The following is a 19,495-nucleotide window of genomic DNA, read 5'->3' as shown; positions in this document are numbered from 1 at the left end:
ACGCGGAAGTACGGAAACGAGCCAATACGGACGTTGAGCCAGAAAGAATAACGCGATCAAATATTCTCGAGTATACATTAACAAAGTCACAAAATAATATACACATACGAAGTTATTAGTCCAATATTCATGTGTTAACATGTTAACATGCATACTTAGTGATTGGTATGTTTTTGTACATATTAATTTTTAGACATATCTTATGTAGATTAAAAACGGGATGAAAAACGGAATAAATGCGGGTCAATTTCATGTAAAAACGGGATTCCTCGGAAACGGACAAGGAAACTTTATTTCTACTTCCGTAAATACGGAAACAGAATCCCACAATTACGAAAACGGGCGGACAAAAATAGAAAACGAAATGGGTCAGAACAGGAATATTTCCGTCCGTTTTCAACCTACAGCGTGTGTGGCTCTCTCGTGTTCCAGGCAGTGTGGCTCCCCGCTCCCTTTCTTTCTTGCACTACAAGATGTAAGAGATGGAAATTCCAAACTGCCATCAAGTTGAGTTTATTTGATCCGTCCAAAAAAAGTTTTATTTTTAGAAGAGGAGGAAAATTTACTGATGCTTCTTAACTCTTCTTTCAATTAGTGTTCTTTCCTCGTCTTTTGAACTTCTTGTGACACTAAAACCATTCAAGGTTTCCTGTTGATTGATGGAAAACCAAAGGGGGAAAATACAGTTTTCGATTCCTATAGAAAGTTTTGCAATGTTGCTGTTTGGATTAAAGGAATCGTTATTTCCATTCCTAAGGAAAGAGTTTCTCTCATTCATGTTTCATAGGGGAAAACTGATCAAGTGAAAGCTAAAGGAAAGAATTTTTTCTCAGTGGCTCCTATCAATAACACAGTTTCTCACTGTTGCTCTCCTATTGGTCCTGACAGAGTAATAAAGTACTATTTTTTAGTAACTTTTTTTTTGCGAAACATATTTTTTAGTAACTAATGATTGCTGCAATGAACAAATCCTAGTATACTAATCTCCCATTGATCCAAACAATGCACTTCTTTCATTCTTATGTTTTTAATAAATCATGTAGTTTTTCTCGCTTTTTGCTGCATTCTATTTCTTTGTGTTTTCCTCTTTCCTGTGTTTTTATTCCAGGTCCAAATATGCTATCATCAAGTAGCTCTTCTCTGTGGGATTTCATTTTCTTTAAATGAGGTGACATATTAGCAAAATCGATGACATGACAAAGAGCTTGAGAGAGAGAGAGGATATGAGGTTCATCTAGATTGAAGTATGAAGCCCGTTTCACACAGTTTACAACAATTTGAACTCTTCCACATGTCCATTGAGAGCTAAAGTTTAATTTCATTCAATCTCGCATCCAATTAAAAAATTTCATGGCATGCATGAATTAAATACTATGAAAAATAATAAAAATGAAATCTTGCATTAGAGTGTTATCTCATTCATCAAATAATGATGCTCTAAATAATATGGCACAATTTCAAATAGTGAAATGAAATTTACCATTGAAGATGGCTTAAACCATCAACCATCTTATCATTAGATTGTGCTCTTCAGCTCTCGCAAAAATGGTGTTATTTCTCTCTATTGTTCGTTGGTAGTTGGCACCATCATTAGTTCAGTCTAGTGGGAGTTTCATAGAGAGTTTCATGCATTAAATTTTATATGCAACATCAACATTTTTTATGACTTAGTATGATCATTATGAGAAGAGAGGAGAGGGAGTTTCATGGGATGAGAGGAACCCACATGGTATGATTACCTAGTTCTCTGTTTTTGGAAACTATGCAATGAAACTTGCACTGAGACTGGCCTTAGTGGGTATGGTCATGTCGATCCTTGAATGTTGACTAATGGCACTAGTGGTTTGACCATATAGTGTGTGGTAAATCGGTTAGAAGAACAAACTAGACAAATGGTAATGAGGTAACTGAGCAGAGAATAAAGAAGAAATGATTGTTGGAATTGAGAAAATAAAGAGAAGATGTTATTTTAAAAACTTGTGAAAAAAATCAATTGTTTGTGACGATTGTGCTGTTGTGTGCTGTTGTAACTGTCACTCCTAGTCTTCAGGCTGCGCACATCACGATCCAGCTCTAGACGTGGTCACCGTCCGCTCTAGACGCGGTCACCACACGCACGACGCGCTACTCGCACCTGTCAGTTAGGATTCCCGGCTGTACATATCCGATGAGCATGAATGAATGTACTGAGGCTTGATCATTCTCTACTCTTCATGGTATCAGTGACCGACGGATCCACCCTGTCTAATCCGTTCGCCACCACCTCTGCTGCCATGGCCCATTCGCCTGCTCTCTCCTCCGCCTCTTCTGCTTCCTCTGATGAGTTCTCCGACGCCGCGCCTCCCCAGCCAGCATCGGCCGCCGTCATCCAGACGGTGAACATCCGCTCCCAGATCGTCCCAGTGACGTCTGCCTCCTCTCACACTCGTTGTATGGCCTCTGTCAAGCACCGCGCGCCTGGTTCAACCGCTTCGTCGCCTACGTCACTTCGATCGGCTTCGTGCAATCCCGCTCTGACTCCTCATTGTTTGTCTTTCGACAGGGCACGGACATGGCGTATCTCCTTCTCTACGTCGATGACATGATCCTCTCTGCATCATCAACGTCCCTACTACAACATGTTGTCGCCCAGCTGCGTACAACATTCGCCATCAAGGACATGGGGTCTGTTCGCTACTTCCTCGGCCTTGAGGTTCAGCGGTCTGCCACTGGCTTCTTCCTCATCCAAGCAAAGTATGCCGACGAACTCCTTCAGCGTGCCGGGATGACCTCCTGCAAGCCGGTTGCGACGCCATCCGACACCAACCCGAAGGCGTCGTCGTCCGATGTCTCCCTGATCGCCGACCCGTCCTGGTACCGCAGCATGGCCGGAGCGCTGCAGTACCTGACGCTCTCACGGCCTGATCTCGCCTACGTCGTCCAGCAGGTGTGCTTACACATGCACGCGCCACGCGACACTCATCCCTCCATGCTTAAACGCATACTGCGCTACGTCAAGGGCACACTGCACTTCGGTCTTCATCTGCACGCCACCAAGCCGACGTCGCTCACGGTGTACTCAGATGCCGACTGGGCAGGATGCCCCGACACGAGGCGCTCTACATCAGGCTTCTGCATCTACCTTGGCGACACTCTTGTCTCGTGGTCCTCCAAACGCCAGAACACCATTTCCCGGTCGAGCGCGGAGGCCGAGTAAGGGGCGACGCCAACGTCGTGGCCGAGTGCTCCTGGTTGCGGTATCTTCTTGACGAGCTCCACTGCGGTATCTCTCAGGCAACAGTGGCCTACTGCGACAACGTCTCCTCGGTGTACATGTCCAGGAATCCAGTACATCATCGACGCACAAAACACATCGAACTCGACATCCACTTTGTTCGTGAGAAGGTAGCCATTGGCGAACTGCATGTTCTTCATGTGCCCACAACACATCAGTTCGCGGATATCTTCACCAAGGGACTCAGCTCGTCAATGTTCAACGACTTCGGGAGCAGTCTCTGCGTTGGCACGCCGAACGCCAAGACTGAGGGGGGGTGTTTGTGACGATTGTGCTGTTGTGTGCTGTTGTAACTGTCTCTCCTAGTCTTCAGGCTGCGCACATCACGGTCCAGCTCTGGACGTGGTCACCGTTCGCTCTGGACGCGGTCATCGCGCGCACGACGCGCTATTCGCGCCTGTCAGTTAGGATTCCTGGCTGTATATATCCGATGAGCATGAATGAATGTACTGAGGCTTGATCATTCTCTATTCTTCATCAATAATGTATAGCATGGCGTATTTATTACCACAAATGGTTACCAAATGTCACATTTTCTTCCCAATACCAAATGCCAAATTTCGATGGTGCATGCAACATAAATGTGTCCATGATGAGTAAAATGATCAGTTCCTAAATTTTGCGACCAAGATGTACAAAAATTACAAGATCAATAACGCCATGAATGATGAATGAGTACACATCATAAATGTTTAAACGAGTAAAAAAGAACTTTTTAAGTTACATGACGTAATGTGCAAAAGTGACTCGCTAGTTAGCACCAAAGATGATGAATGGTGTAACATTGACCTCGCCACATGAATTACATTAAGGAGTTGCTCACTAATTTTATGATGGAATTTTAGCACACAAACATGCTCTCAAGTTGAAGGTGGACACATAAAGAAAAAGTTTTGTTTAGCGGACCTTCAGCTATTTTAAATATCAACAATAATTTGTCGGCATGGATGTCTATAATTTTATGGATCACTGGTGTATCCATGGAAACACCACCTCCTTCAGCCAAAATGAGTTCAGATTCGAGTCGTACAATCGTATAGCGTTGAATTCGTATTCAGATCCGTTTGCGGGCCGACGACCTTGCCTGGCTGCCCCTCGTTTTATTCCTTCCGTGGGCCGGGCGGTGCGGCAGGGTCTAGAGCGAGCGGAGATCTTTCGACTTTTCCAGAGCGAGCACAGAGGGAGGCGGCGGAGGGGGCACCGGCGATGTCGACGACGACCGAGGCGGCGAAGAGCGCCGCCGCCACGCCGGTGCGGTGCCAGCGGATCGGCTGCGACGCCATGTTCACCGACGACAACAACCCTGAGGGCTCCTGCCAGTACCACCCCTCCGTAAGCCCTGCCCCATCTGTTCTCTCCCCTTCGCCCCCAAACCCCCGTAAGCTCGTAAAAAATTTCCACTGTTTCGAACCTCAAATCGATGGAGGTAGGCACCTTCCCGACCTCGTGCGGCCGGCCCTGCAGTTCCGTCCCCTAGGCTAGGTTCTTCAGTCTTGCCTCAGGGAGCAGGGGATTCGTGTGCTAAGGTTTAGGTTGTGGCGGGGCGAATTAGGATAAGAGTTCGGCAGCTATTTGCGGAACTGGGAAGCTTCCAATGAATAATGGTTCATCGATGTGATTCAACAAGAGTTTTGCTAGTTGGAAGCACGATACTGGGAAATACTGTATTCACGATTGAGGTGTGGTACTTAGGAAGTTACATGTTGTTGTCTGTTGATGAGAGCCTTAGCATTGTGTGTGACCATGGGTGGGGATGATTTTTTGTTCTATGGGAGACGGGCCAATGTTGATTATTGAGTAAAAGGGGTAGGGGAGTTTCTTCACTAGCAAATGGTAGAAAGAGATAATCCATGATATGATAGAAATATACTTTTAAGTTTTTCTGCTGACCAGGCGCCTTGTTTTTCCTTCTTGTGGTTTATATTAATTGCAATGCTGCACAACAGTTGTGTAAAATGTTCAAGTGGAATAAACATAGTCGCAGCACCTTTCTTACAGCTGCTGTAAATCTGTAATGTTTATTGTACATAGTTCTACTTTGTTAGAAGTAAATAAAAAAGACTGAAAGATTGGGAAAAGAATAGCTACCTGTTCCTGTAGGAACTGCCTCTTATTGCTTTATTCAGATTAAAATGCTCAACCAGACAACCACAGCCACAGTATTTGTGTGATGTTGACACATTCGTCACACTGCTTGCTGCTGCAATTGAAAGTGCCTATGGAGTATTAGTGGCAATAAGGTTTTTGGCACAGTAAAAACTCGTGCAAATAGCTAATCATATATTTGGGAACTTGTACTGTTATACATGCATCCTGCTTTTCAGACCTGACGAACTTGAACCCTGCTATTAGGTTTTGATGAAGCGCATTTGAGAGTATAGTTACTAGCTCAATAGTTCCTTCCACTTTCACTGGCAGTTGAAACATTTATTTTCTTTTTTTTTTCAATACTGGTGGTCTGACAGCTTCCTCCATCCTTTTGTTTTCTTGCAGGCAGTAAGTTTCACCCTTGCTTGAGAGCTATTGCTGTTTAATAAATCATCATCCATTTTCTTAAGATATATTATTTCAGCCTTTATTTCACGATGGCATGAAAGAGTGGAGCTGCTGCAAGCAACGAAGCCATGATTTTAGCTTATTTTTGGCAATACCAGGGTAAGGATCCCTTTCTTTCTCTCCTGGCATGCACTGGAAATATTGCCACTTCATTCTATAGTGTGTATGATGTATAATGGCAATGGTTAGTAACATTTTCTGGTTGACAGACAATGTAAACCAGAGAGCTGGTAATTGTTAGATGAGTCTCACATATGTGCATCTATGTATCTATCTATATTACTAGATATGGCTAGGTATAGCCCCCACGGGGTGATCTCGACCGTCGATGGGATCACACGTAGGATTTTCTGGCCTCCTGTGGCCGCCTAGATAGGACTGGGTTAAAGAGGTGACTTGGCTAAGTCTCCCGCCCCTATATATGTAACCTAGTGCCCCTTGGGCCAACTGGTTGAGAGAAATCGATTTTCATTTGGGCTAACAGTAATGCCAAAGAAGACTTGCTTGCGGTTTTGGTCTGAATCCATAATTTGTTAACACTAATTTGATAACTCCAACAAATATCTGACATTGTTTTTGGTCAATCCTTGGGAAATCAGATCGCTTGTTCACTGATCCACTCAACCAAATTAGGTGTGCCTGCAAGTTGGCCATAGTCTAAATGATGCTATGTTTACCGTATTAAGTCTCGCCCGTAAATTTGCTTTGACGATCGGCGGGGTCTTAAACCAAACAAGTGAGAAAAATATGGTTATGTCAGCAAATGTTATTGTCTCTGTATTACTTAAACATCCTGATGCATCACAAGTTATATTTGCATGCTATTTTTGCTATATGGTATGCGAACATAGTATTCAAACATAGCTTGATCAATGAGCAGCAACTGTTCCTACAGGTTTTACTCATTTTCTTTTGTAGTCTTGGAATTTAAGGAATTCTTACGCGATAGCAAAATAGGGGATAATTTATGAAGTTATAAGTACATGATGTACTGCCTAAAAAGCGTAAAACCTATTTGCAGAATTGCAGTTGTTTGGGTTCACAAGAAGTCTGTGTTGGTGGATTTCATGTTAAATGGAGACCATTGTTGCTTTTTGATGCCTGTTTTGGTCAATGCATTATCATTCTGCTACTCGAGAAATGAAGTCATGCTTCTGAATATAATTTAGCATTAACAGGACAAATTTGCTAAGTTTACACAAACTCTCTTTGTTAGTGCTTTGGCTACTTGACCAACCCAACATAAAAATATGGTAAGATCACTACATGCACTAAAACATATCTAATAGTTTGGCATTTGTGAATTAGCCATAATATTAGTAAATATACAGTCAGGCTTTGGAATCAAGATTATCTACTCAGATCTAATTTGTGGTGTCTGACTTAAACATGGAAACTGCAGTTGGCTGCATTTACCTAATACAGAACTAACATAACAGCAAGGGGTGTTGTCAATTGTCGAGTATAAGTACGAGTTAATGGTTATCTATCACCATTGGCTCTGTGAGTTGAGTTAGAACAACAGAAGTAAGAGTTAGGCTACATTTGACAATTAATGTTAAAGATGGTTAAATGGTAGTAGCTGATATGTAGGTTACTTGTGGGTGCTGATTGATAAAAAGTGTTTGACTTCAGCTGGTTATGTTAAAGTGACTTAAGTTACCAACAGTTAACCAAAAATACTTAAGATGGTTAAGCTGCAGAATACCATAATAGAAATAGGGCAGACAACAAACTAGGTCTAGTTATCTCAATAAAGTTATTCTACTCTCATGTAAATCCATAAATATGGGCAGGCTCCAGTTTACTGGTGAATGAGCCTGATCTGATATCTTTCTTTCGCTATCCACAAGGACATTGTATTTTTAAGCTGTTCATTCTGGTTTTAATCATGGCCTTTTCTCATTCTAAACAATATATAATCTTCAGTCACCTGATATATTTTGGTAGAACCAAAAGCAACTGAACATATGCGCTATCGTGGTGCAGATGCACAACAGGGAAGCACACGACTGAAAAACCAGTCACAAAAGCTGTTTCTGCAAACCGTCCAAAGGCAACACCAGTCCAGTCTTCTCAGCAGACTGTAGGAGCCGATGCTTGCGCAAGGTGTCGTCAGGGTTTCTTTTGCTCTGACCATGGTGAGTTTGTGTTTACGTAACATTGTTTAGATTTAGCTTAGTACTTTCCTATTTATGGATGTTAACAGTTACCATCCTACGCATATCTTCAGTAAAAAAAACATCTTTTAACACTAGGTGAATCATGGTGACCATAGACTGCAAAATTGAAAATGCCCACTGAATGGAGTCTGCAATCTGTACCTTTCCAGGATCACAGCCAAAGGTACAAAAACCAGCTGCTACCAATGATACAAACAAGGAACCTGTTGAAAAATCCTCGGTTCCTCCTCCCAAGAAAAAGGTCGATATAAATGAACCGAGAACATGTAGAAATAAAGGATGCGGTAAATCCTACAAGGAGAAGGATAACCATGATTCTGCGTGCGACTACCATCCAGGTCCTGCAGTTTTCCATGACAGGATGAGAGGGGTAAGTATCTGTTTTTATGTTGATTTGTGCTAAGTAAATTTCTCAACTTCCGCCATCCTTAAATTGTGTATCTTTTATTGCAGTGGAAATGTTGCAATATTCATGTCAAGGAGTTTGATGAGTTTGTGGAGATACCTCCATGCACCAAGGGCTGGCATAACGCTGATGCTGTGTGAATTCACACCATGCCTATGGCTGCTATCGGGTCAGCATGTAAGAGGCAGTCTTGCTTCAGAGTTTTACTTGGAAGTGTGACAAAAACTCTGAGGACGGGCTGCATATTAGATTGCTCATAGTGATTGTCCCGAAATTTTACATGAGCTTGTACTCTGGACCTGAACTTGAAACCATATTTCTTCGCTACTTGATTTGAATTGAAACTGTATCAGTTCGAAGCTGACGGGTCTTATTTAACTGTTTAAAAAGCAAGACATGTGGCGCTTGTTGTGGACCAGTGTTCAGTGCATCTTTTGTGTTGTGTTCGTTCCGTTACCCTGGTTGTTGGTGAAGCTCTACTCGTGCGGTGGTTTGAGCAGGCAGAACCTGGACCACGAGCGGGAGGTTGTTGACTATCTATATTTGGAAGATAGAATTTTGTGTGTGCCAGTTTGCCTTTATTTGCCGTGTAAAAAAATTCACTTCCCCTCCACCGGAAGTTTCTTTCGATGCCATCTCTGTTGCTTCCGTAAGATTATTGTACTCTGTCACCTCTTTAAGTCGTGCATCTGTGTGACGGAGCTCAGTGCAGTCTACCACGGTAACGTGTAACGAATTTTCTGAATGAGGATACAACGGCACGGTAGCGTAGTAGTAAATTTGTACTGGAAAGGGCTCCTGCACCGTTAATTCTGGAGCAGATGGTCGCTTCGCAAGTTCGCATTATTTGATGCTGCTACACGCGCGCGTAAAGTAACATACGATCTTGGTATAGTAGTGCTTCACTCATTCAGGGGATGCCGATGATGGGGATGAACGGGAAGAAGAAGATGAGAGGCAGCCCTCCTCCCACGCCGAACGGCGGCGGGCTGGTGTTGCCTCCGGCGCGCGGGGGAGCGCCCCCCGGGGCCTGCATCTCCGGGGGCGCGGGCCGTGCCGGCGGCGGCACCCGCGGGGCATCCCGCTGCCGCTGCTGGTCAGGGGCGTCGTTCGTGGTCGTCGCAACAGCAGAGCCGCTGCTACCACTAGCTGGACCTGGGCGGCACCTCGCCGCGAAGAAGGCGATGGGGGAGGCCAGCGCGTAGGAGGAGGCCGGGCTAGCCGCCCGGGCCGGGACGACGCGCGCCACCGCGAGCCCCCGCGGCGCGCAGAGCTGCTCCGTGGCGCCGAGGATCCTCGCCGCGCACGGCGTGGCCGAGGATGACGACGTCGGCGCCGCTGCCGCTGGCATGCAGGCATGGCCACGTCGAACGCGCCGCGGGCGTCCGTCTGCGCCGCGCGGAGGATGCCCGCGCCGGCGCCGGCGCCGCATCTCACCGCGACCACCACACCTGGCACGACACGTGCGGAGCACGGACGGAATGCACGCAAAAGCATGTCACACACAGTCTGCCTCCTCCAGCGGTGCGTGCGTGTGCGTGTGCGTGTGCGTACGTACGTAGCGTAGCGTAACGTACCTGAGAGGTCGTGCCCCGCGGCGCAGTCGAGACAGGCGACGGAGCCGCGGAGGCGGGGCGCGTCGGCCTCGCCCCGCGCGGCGAGAACGAGGAGGAGCGCCCCGACGAGGGGGAGGACGCGGCGAGGAGCCATGCGCTGCCGCCCCTGGTGGACGGATGCTTGGGCCTTCGGGCAGGATTGGAGGAAGGCGCTGGCGCGTCGAGTCACCTGTGGGTGTGTGTGGGCGCGCGCGCTCCTCAGTCAGCTGCGCGCTCTGTTCATTTATCGCGGGTGCGCGCCGCTCGGGTGTATTTGTAGTACGAGGAGGTTACATGGGGGATGCTTCTGCAAAAAAAAAAAAACGAGCATTGGTTCGCAACTCAGATGTTCTACGACGACCTTCCAAGTTCCAAATGTTTGCCCGTTTGTTTTGAGCTTGAGAGTGTGTTTAGATCATTTTGCATTTTGTATTTTTGCGTTTAGATCACTTTGCATTTTGTATTTTTGCGTTTTTGGAAAGTAATCTTCAATATTTGAAGTATTAAATGTAGACTAATCACAAAACTAATTACAAATCTCGTCTGTAAACTACGAGACGAATCTAATGAGTCTAATTAATCCATCAGTAGAGTATGTTTACTATAGCATTAATGTAGCAATTTAGTGTCTAATCACGTCATAGTTAGGCTCATTAGATTCGTCTCGCGATTTACAGTCCATTTGTGTAATGCAATTTATTTTATGACTACATTTAGTACACTATGCAAACGATTTACAAAAATTTTGCATTTTGTGTTTTAGGATCTAAACAAGACATGAAGAAACTTTGCATTTTCGCTCGATCAGACGATCACCAACCAACCTCCATTGCTCATCTCATCCACGAGTATGGCGTTTCTCAGGTTTTGGTACCGCCAGGCACTAACCAATGAACTTGTCAGCCTCCATCTCCACGGGCGCCTGTGCCCCAGCTGGCTAGCTCATCAAGTCGTGACGTCATGAATAGATTTGTACTAGCTCATGCTGCCAGTCTGTTGCATGCTTCTGCAGTTCCTACCCTTTCTCTCTTTTTTACGAGCAGCAGTTCTTTTCTTTTAAGGGACCATGCGTACTCCCAAAACGGCAGCAATTTTATATTTTTTTAAAAAAAACGCAGCCGAGATTCAGGCCCAATGTAATAAACCGCCGCCGGAAGGCCGGTATCCCCAAAGCAGGCCCGCAAAGTTCATTGAAGTAACGGGCCCATGGACAAATTTGCACCCAGCACGGTGCGGGCTGCAGGACATGGGAGATGGTTTGAGTACCACATCGGGGGCCAATGGGTTGGCACGTGGGAGGACACACACAAAAAAAAACACTGGTTCATTCATGGTTCATATACCAGCTTTGAAGCATATTCCTTAAGCCAATTTTATGGGGTTTCATGAAGAATTTCACAATATTAAATATCATAAATTTTGCTGATATGGCGAGAAGAGAGAATGATGGAATTTTTTTTAGAGCTTTAGGAGCCAAGCTCCCCGTCTTAATCATTGAAGAGACGATAAACCGTTTACATCACAAGTTCAAGCACCCACCAATGCAGCCAGCAAGCAGTTTGCAACCCAACAAACTGTAAAAGCAATAGCAGCTCCAAGCGGTAAAAAAAGAAACAAACACGACAGAAGGACGGACAGGACACGATCCTCTGCCTCAGCCACCAACAAAAAAACACCCGCATAAATTTCTTCAAGTCCTCTGGCCTTGGATGGGCAGATCAAGCTTCATCTGCACCGGCCACCAGTAGTTCGCCTTCACAGAGTTCTTTCAACTCCTCTGGCATGTGCTTCGGTTCCCAGCTGTAGTCAGAAAGCTTCCAGAGGGATAGGGACGCCAAAGACAAACCTCGCTTCAGCCAGTAATCCTCCCAGGTCTTGATGCAGTCTTCCTTAGTTCTTCTACCAATGAAGAGAGACTGTCTTTCAGATTTGCAGGACACAGAATTATCCAATTCTGAAGTGTCCCAGCAATTTTCAGAAGAAGCACTTCCATACTTCTCCACCTTGTATTCTGAAAATGCATATCATTTCTTAGTTTCCAAAGACACCATAAAGAAGCAGAGGTACACATGTTAAGAATTAGGAAGCGTTTATTGCTAAGCCACTTGCCACCTATTGATTCAAAGTCAGATCCTATATCTAAGTTTAGGAGCTCAGAAATCACGCACCACATATGTCTTGCAACTACGCAATCAAAGAACAAGTGGTGAGATATTTCTCTCTCAGTGCAAAAAAGACAAGTATTATCCTCTAGAAGTTTGCCCCTACTTTCCAGCACATCTCTAGTCAGATTCCTATTCTTTGAAAGTAGCCATAAGAAATATTGCACCCTAGGTGGAATTACAAGCTTCCAGACAGCGAACACATGAATCTGCGTGACACCCCTGAAGTTAATGATCTTGTAAAGAGTTTGTGAGGAGTAGACTCCCTTGGATGAGAATATCCAGATCAGAGAGTCTTCCTCAGAAGTGAAATTGATGGCAGAGGCCAGTTGCTTAACCTCCAGCCAATCATTCATCAATTTTTTTTGCTTACAGTCCTTCTGAAGGTACATTTTAAGTTCTCTCTATCCCAGAGATCAAAAACTGTACCAGCTTTTTTCATTAACAATCTGGTAGAGCTTCCAATATTGGATAGCCAAACTGGAATTACCCAGCCAATTGTCCTCCCAGAATTTAACTAACTTTCCATTCCCAATCTACCATCTAAAACCCATTTTAGCAGTTTGAGCTGCACATAATGATGAAATTTCATGAAATTTGAGGAGAATTTCATCACCATAAAATCTATCTAATATAGTTACCTATGTGTCATAAAGCTGTGTACTGAGACTGACTTTATCTCACCGGTTCCATACGTCCCGAGGCACTGTTCATGTACCAGTTTTGAAGCACATTTCATTTATGCGAGGCTTGATTCTTATTGTTAGGAATCTCGGGCGGCCGTGTCCGCTGCGACTTTTCACGGTCGTCACGGGCACGAGGACGAAGGAAATCCCGATGCCGCTGTCGCGAGATGCTGCGGCTCCCCGCCCTTGTCCTCTACCGCGGTAATGCGGTAACGGCCCGTGAACCCGGACCCGGCCGTCGCCCCTATCCGAATCCGTCACCAGCCGCTTCTGTAAGTCCGCCAACGGCCACGCCGCGCGGTTGGCTTGGCTGGCTGGCTGGCTGGCTTTGGAGCTCCCGGAGGTTGGCCGGCCATGTCCTGCCTCGCCGCGCCGCCGGCGGCCCCGCCGGCGGCCCCGCCGGCGGAGAGGGTGCTCCTGCTCGTACCCTCGCGCGCTCCTCCTCGGGGTCGGGGGATGCATTGCGCGGCGCGGGGGGCGGCAGGGGGAGGAGCCTGGTGCGGCCGGCGGCAGCTGGTGCTGCGGCGGTGCTCCCCAGCCGGCGAGTCCACGGTGGCCGGGGACGGCGCCCCCTCCAGGTTGCTTTGCTTACTTAACTTTATCTCATCCTTGCAATTTCCCGTTTTTCATTTGTTGGGTTGGGAAACTGTCCCAGGATGGCTGGATGGGGTTGTTTTGAGCTACGGGTAGTCGGGTACGAACGATGATTCCTTGATCGTTGGTGGTAGCAGTCGCTCGTGAAATTCGAGGTTTCTGCAGAAGCTGCTTGGAAATATGTATAGTACAGTTAGCTATCGACAAGGTCTGTTCCAAGAAATGCCTATTATAGTGTTTTAATGTTAAATTGTGACACTGCCTTAGAGTGGAAATCACATCAAAGATTCACCCAGATATGCCATAAAAGAAAGATGTTTATATGCCAGATCATATCGGTAGGTCTGAAGTAAAGTAAGCAAAAGTTATGAACTGTAAGTAGAGCCGTAGAGTAATCAGCGTCGATATCTTTCTTTGGAAATTTAGTCCAACAATAAGTGTGCTAATCATGCTTCTTCTCTACAGCTTTTGCATAATTGAAGGTCCTGAAACAATCGAGGACTTTGTTAAGATGCAATCCCAAGAAATTCAAGACAACATCAAGAGCCGCCGCAACAAAATTTTCCTTCTAATGGAAGAGGTTTCTGTTTTGTGCATTATGTGTATCAGTTGGCCAAGTTTTTGGTGGTCCGTACGGTGAAGCTCACCACATTACTTTATTTGTGGAAAATGTTATCAGGTTAGACGATTGCGAGTGCAGCAGCGAATCCGAACTGCTGAAAGCAAGGGTGACAGCAGTGAAGAAAATGAGATGCCTGAGATTCCATCAACTATTCCATTTATGCCTCATGCGGTGACCAATGGCTCAAAACAAACTTCTGAAAAATGATCACATTGGCATCTGAAATTGTTCTAAGTTCTGGCATATTTTTTCTTTTGTTTGCCCAAAACAGTCAGCAAAGACAATGAAGCAACTCTATATGACATCATTCTTTGTCATATCTGGGATAATAATTTTTGGAGGCTTGATAGCCCCAGTAGTAAGTACCAGCTTTGTTTATGTTTGTTCTCCCTGTTTTTTTCTCTCTTTTTACAAGAACCTCTCACTATGAGCAGTGATAAAGAAGGTTATCGATCTTTCTTTGGATGCAGCTTGAACTGAAATTAGGGCTTGGTGGTACATCTTATGAAGATTTTATACGGACCTTGCACTTGCCTCTTCAATTGAGGTGCTTTGAAGAACCTATATCTCGATAGTGAATTCTGTAGCAGTGTAGCAGTGTTTAGTAAAGTGATTTGATACATTTTTGTTGGCTTCTGTTCAGTCAGGTAGACCCCATAGTGGCATCCTTTTCAGGTGGTGCGGTGGGTGTTATCTCAGCTTTAATGTTGGTTGAAGTGAGAAACGTCAGGCAACAAGAAAAGAAAAGATGCACATATTGCCATGGGACTGGTACAAACAATTTCCTTTGAACAATCTGACCCATGAATAGCCTCAGCCACTCCTAACACATGATTCAGCGTCCAAATGCAAACTTTTTTCTTTGAGTGTGCAAACTTAAAGATATATGAAAGATTGAAATGATGTTTCTCTGCTCTGTGTTCGCTTGTCTGATCTTGCTTCTGCAATGTAGGATACTTGCCATGTGCTCGCTGTTCTGCTAGCGGGATGTTAGTGAGCACAAAGCCCTTTTCAGTAACAGGAAATAATATGTGGTCAATGAATGGAAGGTGTCAAAATTGTTCAGGGGCTGGAAAGGTATGCCGTCTATCACCATTATTCCTCACTATAGTCATGTAATCATGTTGATGCTGTGTAGAAGATTGAATTGGGAGCAATGGAACAGCTATTATTCTTGATGTATTTTCTTTAGGTTAAATTGCAAGGTTATGGTGCAGATTAGACAGATACTTAGTGCTTAGATTCAGTTTTGCACGAAAATGTTCCTGGTTACAGAAGAGAACCGATAGGGCACTTCATATCATCTTCCAGAAATAACATGATTGCCTCCATAAAGTATAAACTGTCTTGGTTTTTGTTTTCCAGGTGATGTGCCCGACATGCTTGTGCACAGGAATGGCGATGGCAAGCGAGCATGATCCACGGATAGATCCCTTTGATTAGTGTTGAGCAAATGGCGAGTACACCAGTTTTCCTTTGTGTTTGGTACTCTGGTTGTGCAAAAAACTTCATGTTACCAGATCATATATATTTGAATAATACATCACCGGACACTCGTAATTGTGTTACTTGACCAATCAATATAGGGCATATATATTTTAATAAATGATGTATTTGCTGTGAAGCCTTTGTTAGTTTATCATGTTTTTCTCCGGAAATAATCAACAAATGACAGTTTGGCCGAGTGGTCTAAGGCGCCAGATTTAGGCTCTGGTCCGAAAGGGCGTGGGTTCAAATCCCACAGCTGTCAATTATTTTTATTGTTTTCTTCCAAATTTGCTGCACCTTCTACAATTCGCGTTGTCTCCTAACAATCAGGCTAGTGCATCAAAATTTTCAATACCTGCATATGACTATATGAGACTAGTTCATATTTTTCAGATAGATATATCCTCTTCATTTTATTTTTGTCACTCCGTCACGAATTTCCTTGGTAGATATAACTTCCGAGTTGCGAAGGTTTCCCGTTGTCTCCAAACAATCTTGCTTTACTAGACTGTTTGGCTGCCAAATTTTTCGATAGCTGCATGTACAAAATCTGCAGTTGCTCTCCAACAGCAAAAAGAAAAAAAATGAATAAGCATTGGGACCTATTGGGCTATCGGGCTGCTTCACGAGAGTGGAAGCCCGGCGAAACGAGCACGGCTTGCCCAAGCAAGGCCCACAACCACGCATGGCCGAACGCTACTTATTATAAATTTATAAGGGCACCCAGAAACCTCGCCGCAGCCGCTTGAGAGCTAGGGTTTGCCGCCGCCTCCTCGCCGCCGCCTCCCCAGCGAACCCTAATCGTTCTCCTCGCCCGCCACCGCCGCCGCGGTCATGGTGTGTATCTGTGCCATCTCTCCCTCTCTGTCCTCTTTGAGATCGGTGGTGTGTTTATTGTTGTCGCCGGTGCTGTGCAGTCCGGGAGGAGGAAGACGCGGGAGCCCAAGGAGGAGAACGTGACGCTCGGCCCCGCCGTCCGCGAGGGGGAGTATGTCTTCGGCGTTGCCCACATCTTCGCCTCCTTCAACGACACCTTCATCGTAAGACGTAGCAATCCCCCCAAATCCATTTCCATCCGATTCGTTTGTTTGAGCGAAGGATCTAGAGAAATGGGTGAAAAGTGGAAGCTTACATTTGTACTTGTATGTGTTGTCGCAGCATGTGACGGATCTGTCTGGGAGGGAAACGCTCGTCCGCATCACTGGTATATAGCCTTCTCATGTTTCTATCGCAAGTCTTACTGTATTGGGATTAATGTTTGATTGCAGTGACATTGGTAGTTTTGCATGTCTGTTGTGCTGTTAACTAATCCTATGCTAGATGTTGATGTAGTTTCTGAATGTAGTTTGGCTAGTCGAGCTTGGCAATCCACTTGATTTGGTTGCTTCAATTGTACCGCATCCCATCAGGTTTTATTAATATTAGATAGAAGAAATGTTAGATGGTTATGCTCTGTGTTTAGCTCAAAGAACTAGTTTTGTATTTGTCAAGCACGGCCCTTAAGATCGCCTCCCTTTCATTCATGTGGGAGCGTTTTGAGTCATAGCTGTGCGATATTGATAATAAGGGATCAGAGAGTTTTTCTTTGAACCCTCTTTCTTCCTGTTTTGGTTTTAGGTGTCTTCATCTTGCTATTGTGTACCCTGTGGTGTATATGGTGTCGGTCAGTTGCTTTCGTGCACTGATTGTGCTGAGCCATTCCTGCTGGGTCCATTTGCTAAATTGAATGGAGGCTCCTATATTATGGAAGTAAACATGAACAGAACTTGAAGCTGATCTTGATCATTTATCTTCTTTTCTATTGTTGTAGTTCAGTTTCACTTTTTCTTAGCTATTTTAGGCTCTTATAACATGGTGTGCAGAGCCAAACATCAAGTACTTGCTGGAAACATAAGCTATCAGTATTGAGTGTAGAATATTTGTTTTGACAGCTTACCTATGTCTGTTGTGCTTCGAGTAAAAAAAATGTCTGTTGTGCTTATATTGAGCTGGCCCTTCCGGCATTCAAGCTATTCATCTCAATTTTTAGAATTTATGCATGTTCAAGAGCTATGTAGCACCGATACGGATAGGCGTATCAGTATCGGCCCGATACGGATACGTGGATATGTCAAATTTCTGCAAAACTTAAAGGCACAAAGGTGTATCGGAGTATCGGATACGGATACGCGGATACGTATCGTATACGTGATACGGGGTCATGTTGAAGTATCGGGGTTACAGAGTTCAAGAGTAGCTTTTGACCATGTAGTGGCCCCATGACCTATTGGCTCCAATTTGGTTTGTAGCCTGTTGTGTTATGAGCTTTTGAATAGCCATTACCCATTAGTTAAGTAATAACTTTTTTGAGTTGGATAAAAAGTCTGGTCTTATTTAACGATCATAATTACCTGTAGTGGTTTCTTTTTTTCTAGGTACTCAAGAAATATACATTTGGTTGCATGTGTTCTATTTACAGTAACTTGTCAAATGTTGCATTGTCTAGGTGGCATGAAGGTTAAAGCTGATCGTGATGAGTCATCACCTTATGCTGCTATGCTTGCCTCACAGGATGTTGCTCAAAGATGCAAGGTATTTTTCTACTGTGGCAAAACCTCTTCTGTTTGTCTGCTGGTGCACAGTTTCTTATTTCCCTTTTGCAGGAGCTTGGGATTACTGCTCTGCACATTAAGCTCCGTGCTACTGGTGGAAACAAGACCAAAACTCCAGGTCCTGGTGCTCAGTCTGCCCTTAGAGCTCTTGCTCGATCTGGCATGAAGATTGGTCGTATTGGTAAGCAGACAGGCCTATTTTGTACCCCGTTTATTGCATCTTCCATTCATCTGGGGTAGATTTGAAAAGGTCCCACAAGTCTTCTGCTATATATACTCATTGAGCCTGTGATAGTTTGGGACTACTTGCAACATTACATATCTTGCTTGGCAGTGGCAAAACATAAGCTTTGACAATGAATAAATACATTATCTATTTAGTATTCTGTAGTCTGCTGAACTGGCTGTTGGCATCATTGAGACAACCAGGAAGATATGCAACTCTTAATGCAAGTTGCATACATGGCGCATTATGTTCCCAGTTAAATTTGCAGCATAACTAAGTGTGATTACCATTGAATACATCCCCTGCATTTATTCATATGTAATTAGAATGTAAATGCATACTTTTGTCCTTTGGAAAGGTATGGGACAATTCAAAATTTGCCATGTTTGCTAGTAATATTACCTTACAAATTCTTTGTTTCTTCAGAGGATGTCACCCCTGTCCCAACTGACAGCACACGCAGAAAGGGTGGCAGAAGGGGAAGGAGGCTGTAATTTCAAGTATATTGGCTGGTGTATCCAGATGTAGCAGTTCTAGACTGTTTTCATCTTACACTGAGCAAGTTTTGCAACATGTATTGAAGTTTTGAATTGTCAACTCGTGGATCCGTTTCAGTTTAATCCTTGTTGACGAAGTATGTGCCATTCAACGTAGCGAGATACAATTCAGGAGCTCCCACTTCTGCTTGTTGGCTCGATAAATAGTTGCAAAAGTGATTTCAGTTAATATTCTCCTGAAATGCCTTGGCTGTCTTTTGCCAGTGGTTTTCTTCATGTCGAATTGTATGCTAAGAGGATAATTAGTGAAAAGGCAAATAGCAATTCGTGTTGATGAGGTTGATTATCAGAGATGCTGAGGTTGCGTAGCCAAACAATTGAGCTTACCAACAGATTCAACGAAAACAGAGGCTAAAACTGTCTCCTTTACAAAGCAGAGGCTATCACAACGATTTTATCAACCCAACTGCATCAAGCACTCTAGCATATTCCACCCGACCTTAATTTGTTCAGTAGGAGATGAAGATGAATTCCTGATCACAACCCATATCCTACCGTCCAAGAGACCAAGATGAAGATTGTTGTCGTTAATGTAGACAAGGGTCCTTGCCATCC

The 19,495-nt window shown here is 44.5% G+C and overlaps 4 protein-coding genes, 1 non-coding gene and 1 pseudogene across 7 annotated transcripts; 5 read left to right on the top strand and 1 right to left on the bottom strand.

Moving 5' to 3' along the window:
* Positions 1–2,177: 2,177 nt before the first annotated feature.
* LOC120653545 (uncharacterized mitochondrial protein AtMg00810-like) lies at positions 2,178–3,196 on the top strand. The gene is made up of 2 exons (XM_039931266.1): positions 2,178–2,402; positions 2,543–3,196. The coding sequence occupies exons 1-2, from the start codon at positions 2,178–2,180 to the stop codon at positions 3,194–3,196; spliced, it is 879 nt and encodes a 292-aa protein (XP_039787200.1).
* A 1,091-nt stretch (positions 3,197–4,287) lies between these two features.
* On the top strand, positions 4,288–8,837 carry LOC120655955 (cysteine and histidine-rich domain-containing protein RAR1-like). Of its 2 annotated transcripts, XM_039933942.1 has the most exons (6): positions 4,288–4,606; positions 5,768–5,770; positions 5,847–5,929; positions 7,820–7,971; positions 8,163–8,383; positions 8,467–8,837. In XM_039933942.1, the coding sequence occupies exons 1-6, from the start codon at positions 4,481–4,483 to the stop codon at positions 8,557–8,559; spliced, it is 678 nt and encodes a 225-aa protein (XP_039789876.1). In that variant the 5' UTR covers positions 4,288–4,480; the 3' UTR covers positions 8,560–8,837. The 2 variants fall into 2 exon arrangements, with proteins under 2 accessions (XP_039789876.1, XP_039789877.1); XM_039933943.1 differs by lacking the exon at positions 5,768–5,770 and having other exon boundaries at positions 4,332–4,606.
* A 351-nt stretch (positions 8,838–9,188) lies between these two features.
* Positions 9,189–10,311, bottom strand: LOC120655956 (annotated as a pseudogene).
* A 2,801-nt stretch (positions 10,312–13,112) lies between these two features.
* LOC120655953 (protein ORANGE-LIKE, chloroplastic-like) lies at positions 13,113–15,702 on the top strand. Its single transcript, XM_039933941.1, has 8 exons — positions 13,113–13,440; positions 13,922–14,036; positions 14,136–14,249; positions 14,350–14,436; positions 14,549–14,625; positions 14,722–14,849; positions 15,031–15,155; positions 15,444–15,702. Exons 1-8 carry the CDS (start codon positions 13,217–13,219, stop codon positions 15,519–15,521), a joined length of 948 nt encoding a protein of 315 aa, XP_039789875.1. The 5' UTR covers positions 13,113–13,216; the 3' UTR covers positions 15,522–15,702.
* A 46-nt stretch (positions 15,703–15,748) lies between these two features.
* TRNAL-UAG lies at positions 15,749–15,828 on the top strand. The gene has a single exon. It is a non-coding gene; the product is annotated as a tRNA-Leu (tRNA).
* A 450-nt stretch (positions 15,829–16,278) lies between these two features.
* LOC120655952 (40S ribosomal protein S14) lies at positions 16,279–19,214 on the top strand. 2 transcript variants are annotated; one of them, XR_005667773.1, is made up of 7 exons: positions 16,279–16,403; positions 16,484–16,606; positions 16,725–16,770; positions 18,052–18,137; positions 18,209–18,338; positions 18,810–18,972; positions 19,018–19,156. XR_005667773.1 is itself a non-coding variant. In XM_039933940.1 (6 exons), exons 1-6 carry the CDS (start codon positions 16,401–16,403, stop codon positions 18,875–18,877), a joined length of 456 nt encoding a protein of 151 aa, XP_039789874.1. In that variant the 5' UTR covers positions 16,279–16,400; the 3' UTR covers positions 18,878–19,214. The 2 variants fall into 2 exon arrangements, 1 of the variants encoding a protein (XP_039789874.1); XM_039933940.1 differs by having other exon boundaries at positions 18,810–19,214.
* The last annotated feature ends 281 nt before the right edge of the window (positions 19,215–19,495 follow it).

This window comes from Panicum virgatum, chromosome 1N, assembly GCF_016808335.1.
Source record: "Panicum virgatum strain AP13 chromosome 1N, P.virgatum_v5, whole genome shotgun sequence".
Taxonomy (NCBI): domain Eukaryota; kingdom Viridiplantae; phylum Streptophyta; class Magnoliopsida; order Poales; family Poaceae; genus Panicum; species Panicum virgatum.
The sequence above is the reverse complement of the archived record's forward strand: the minus strand, read 5'-3'. Positions and strand labels throughout refer to the sequence as shown.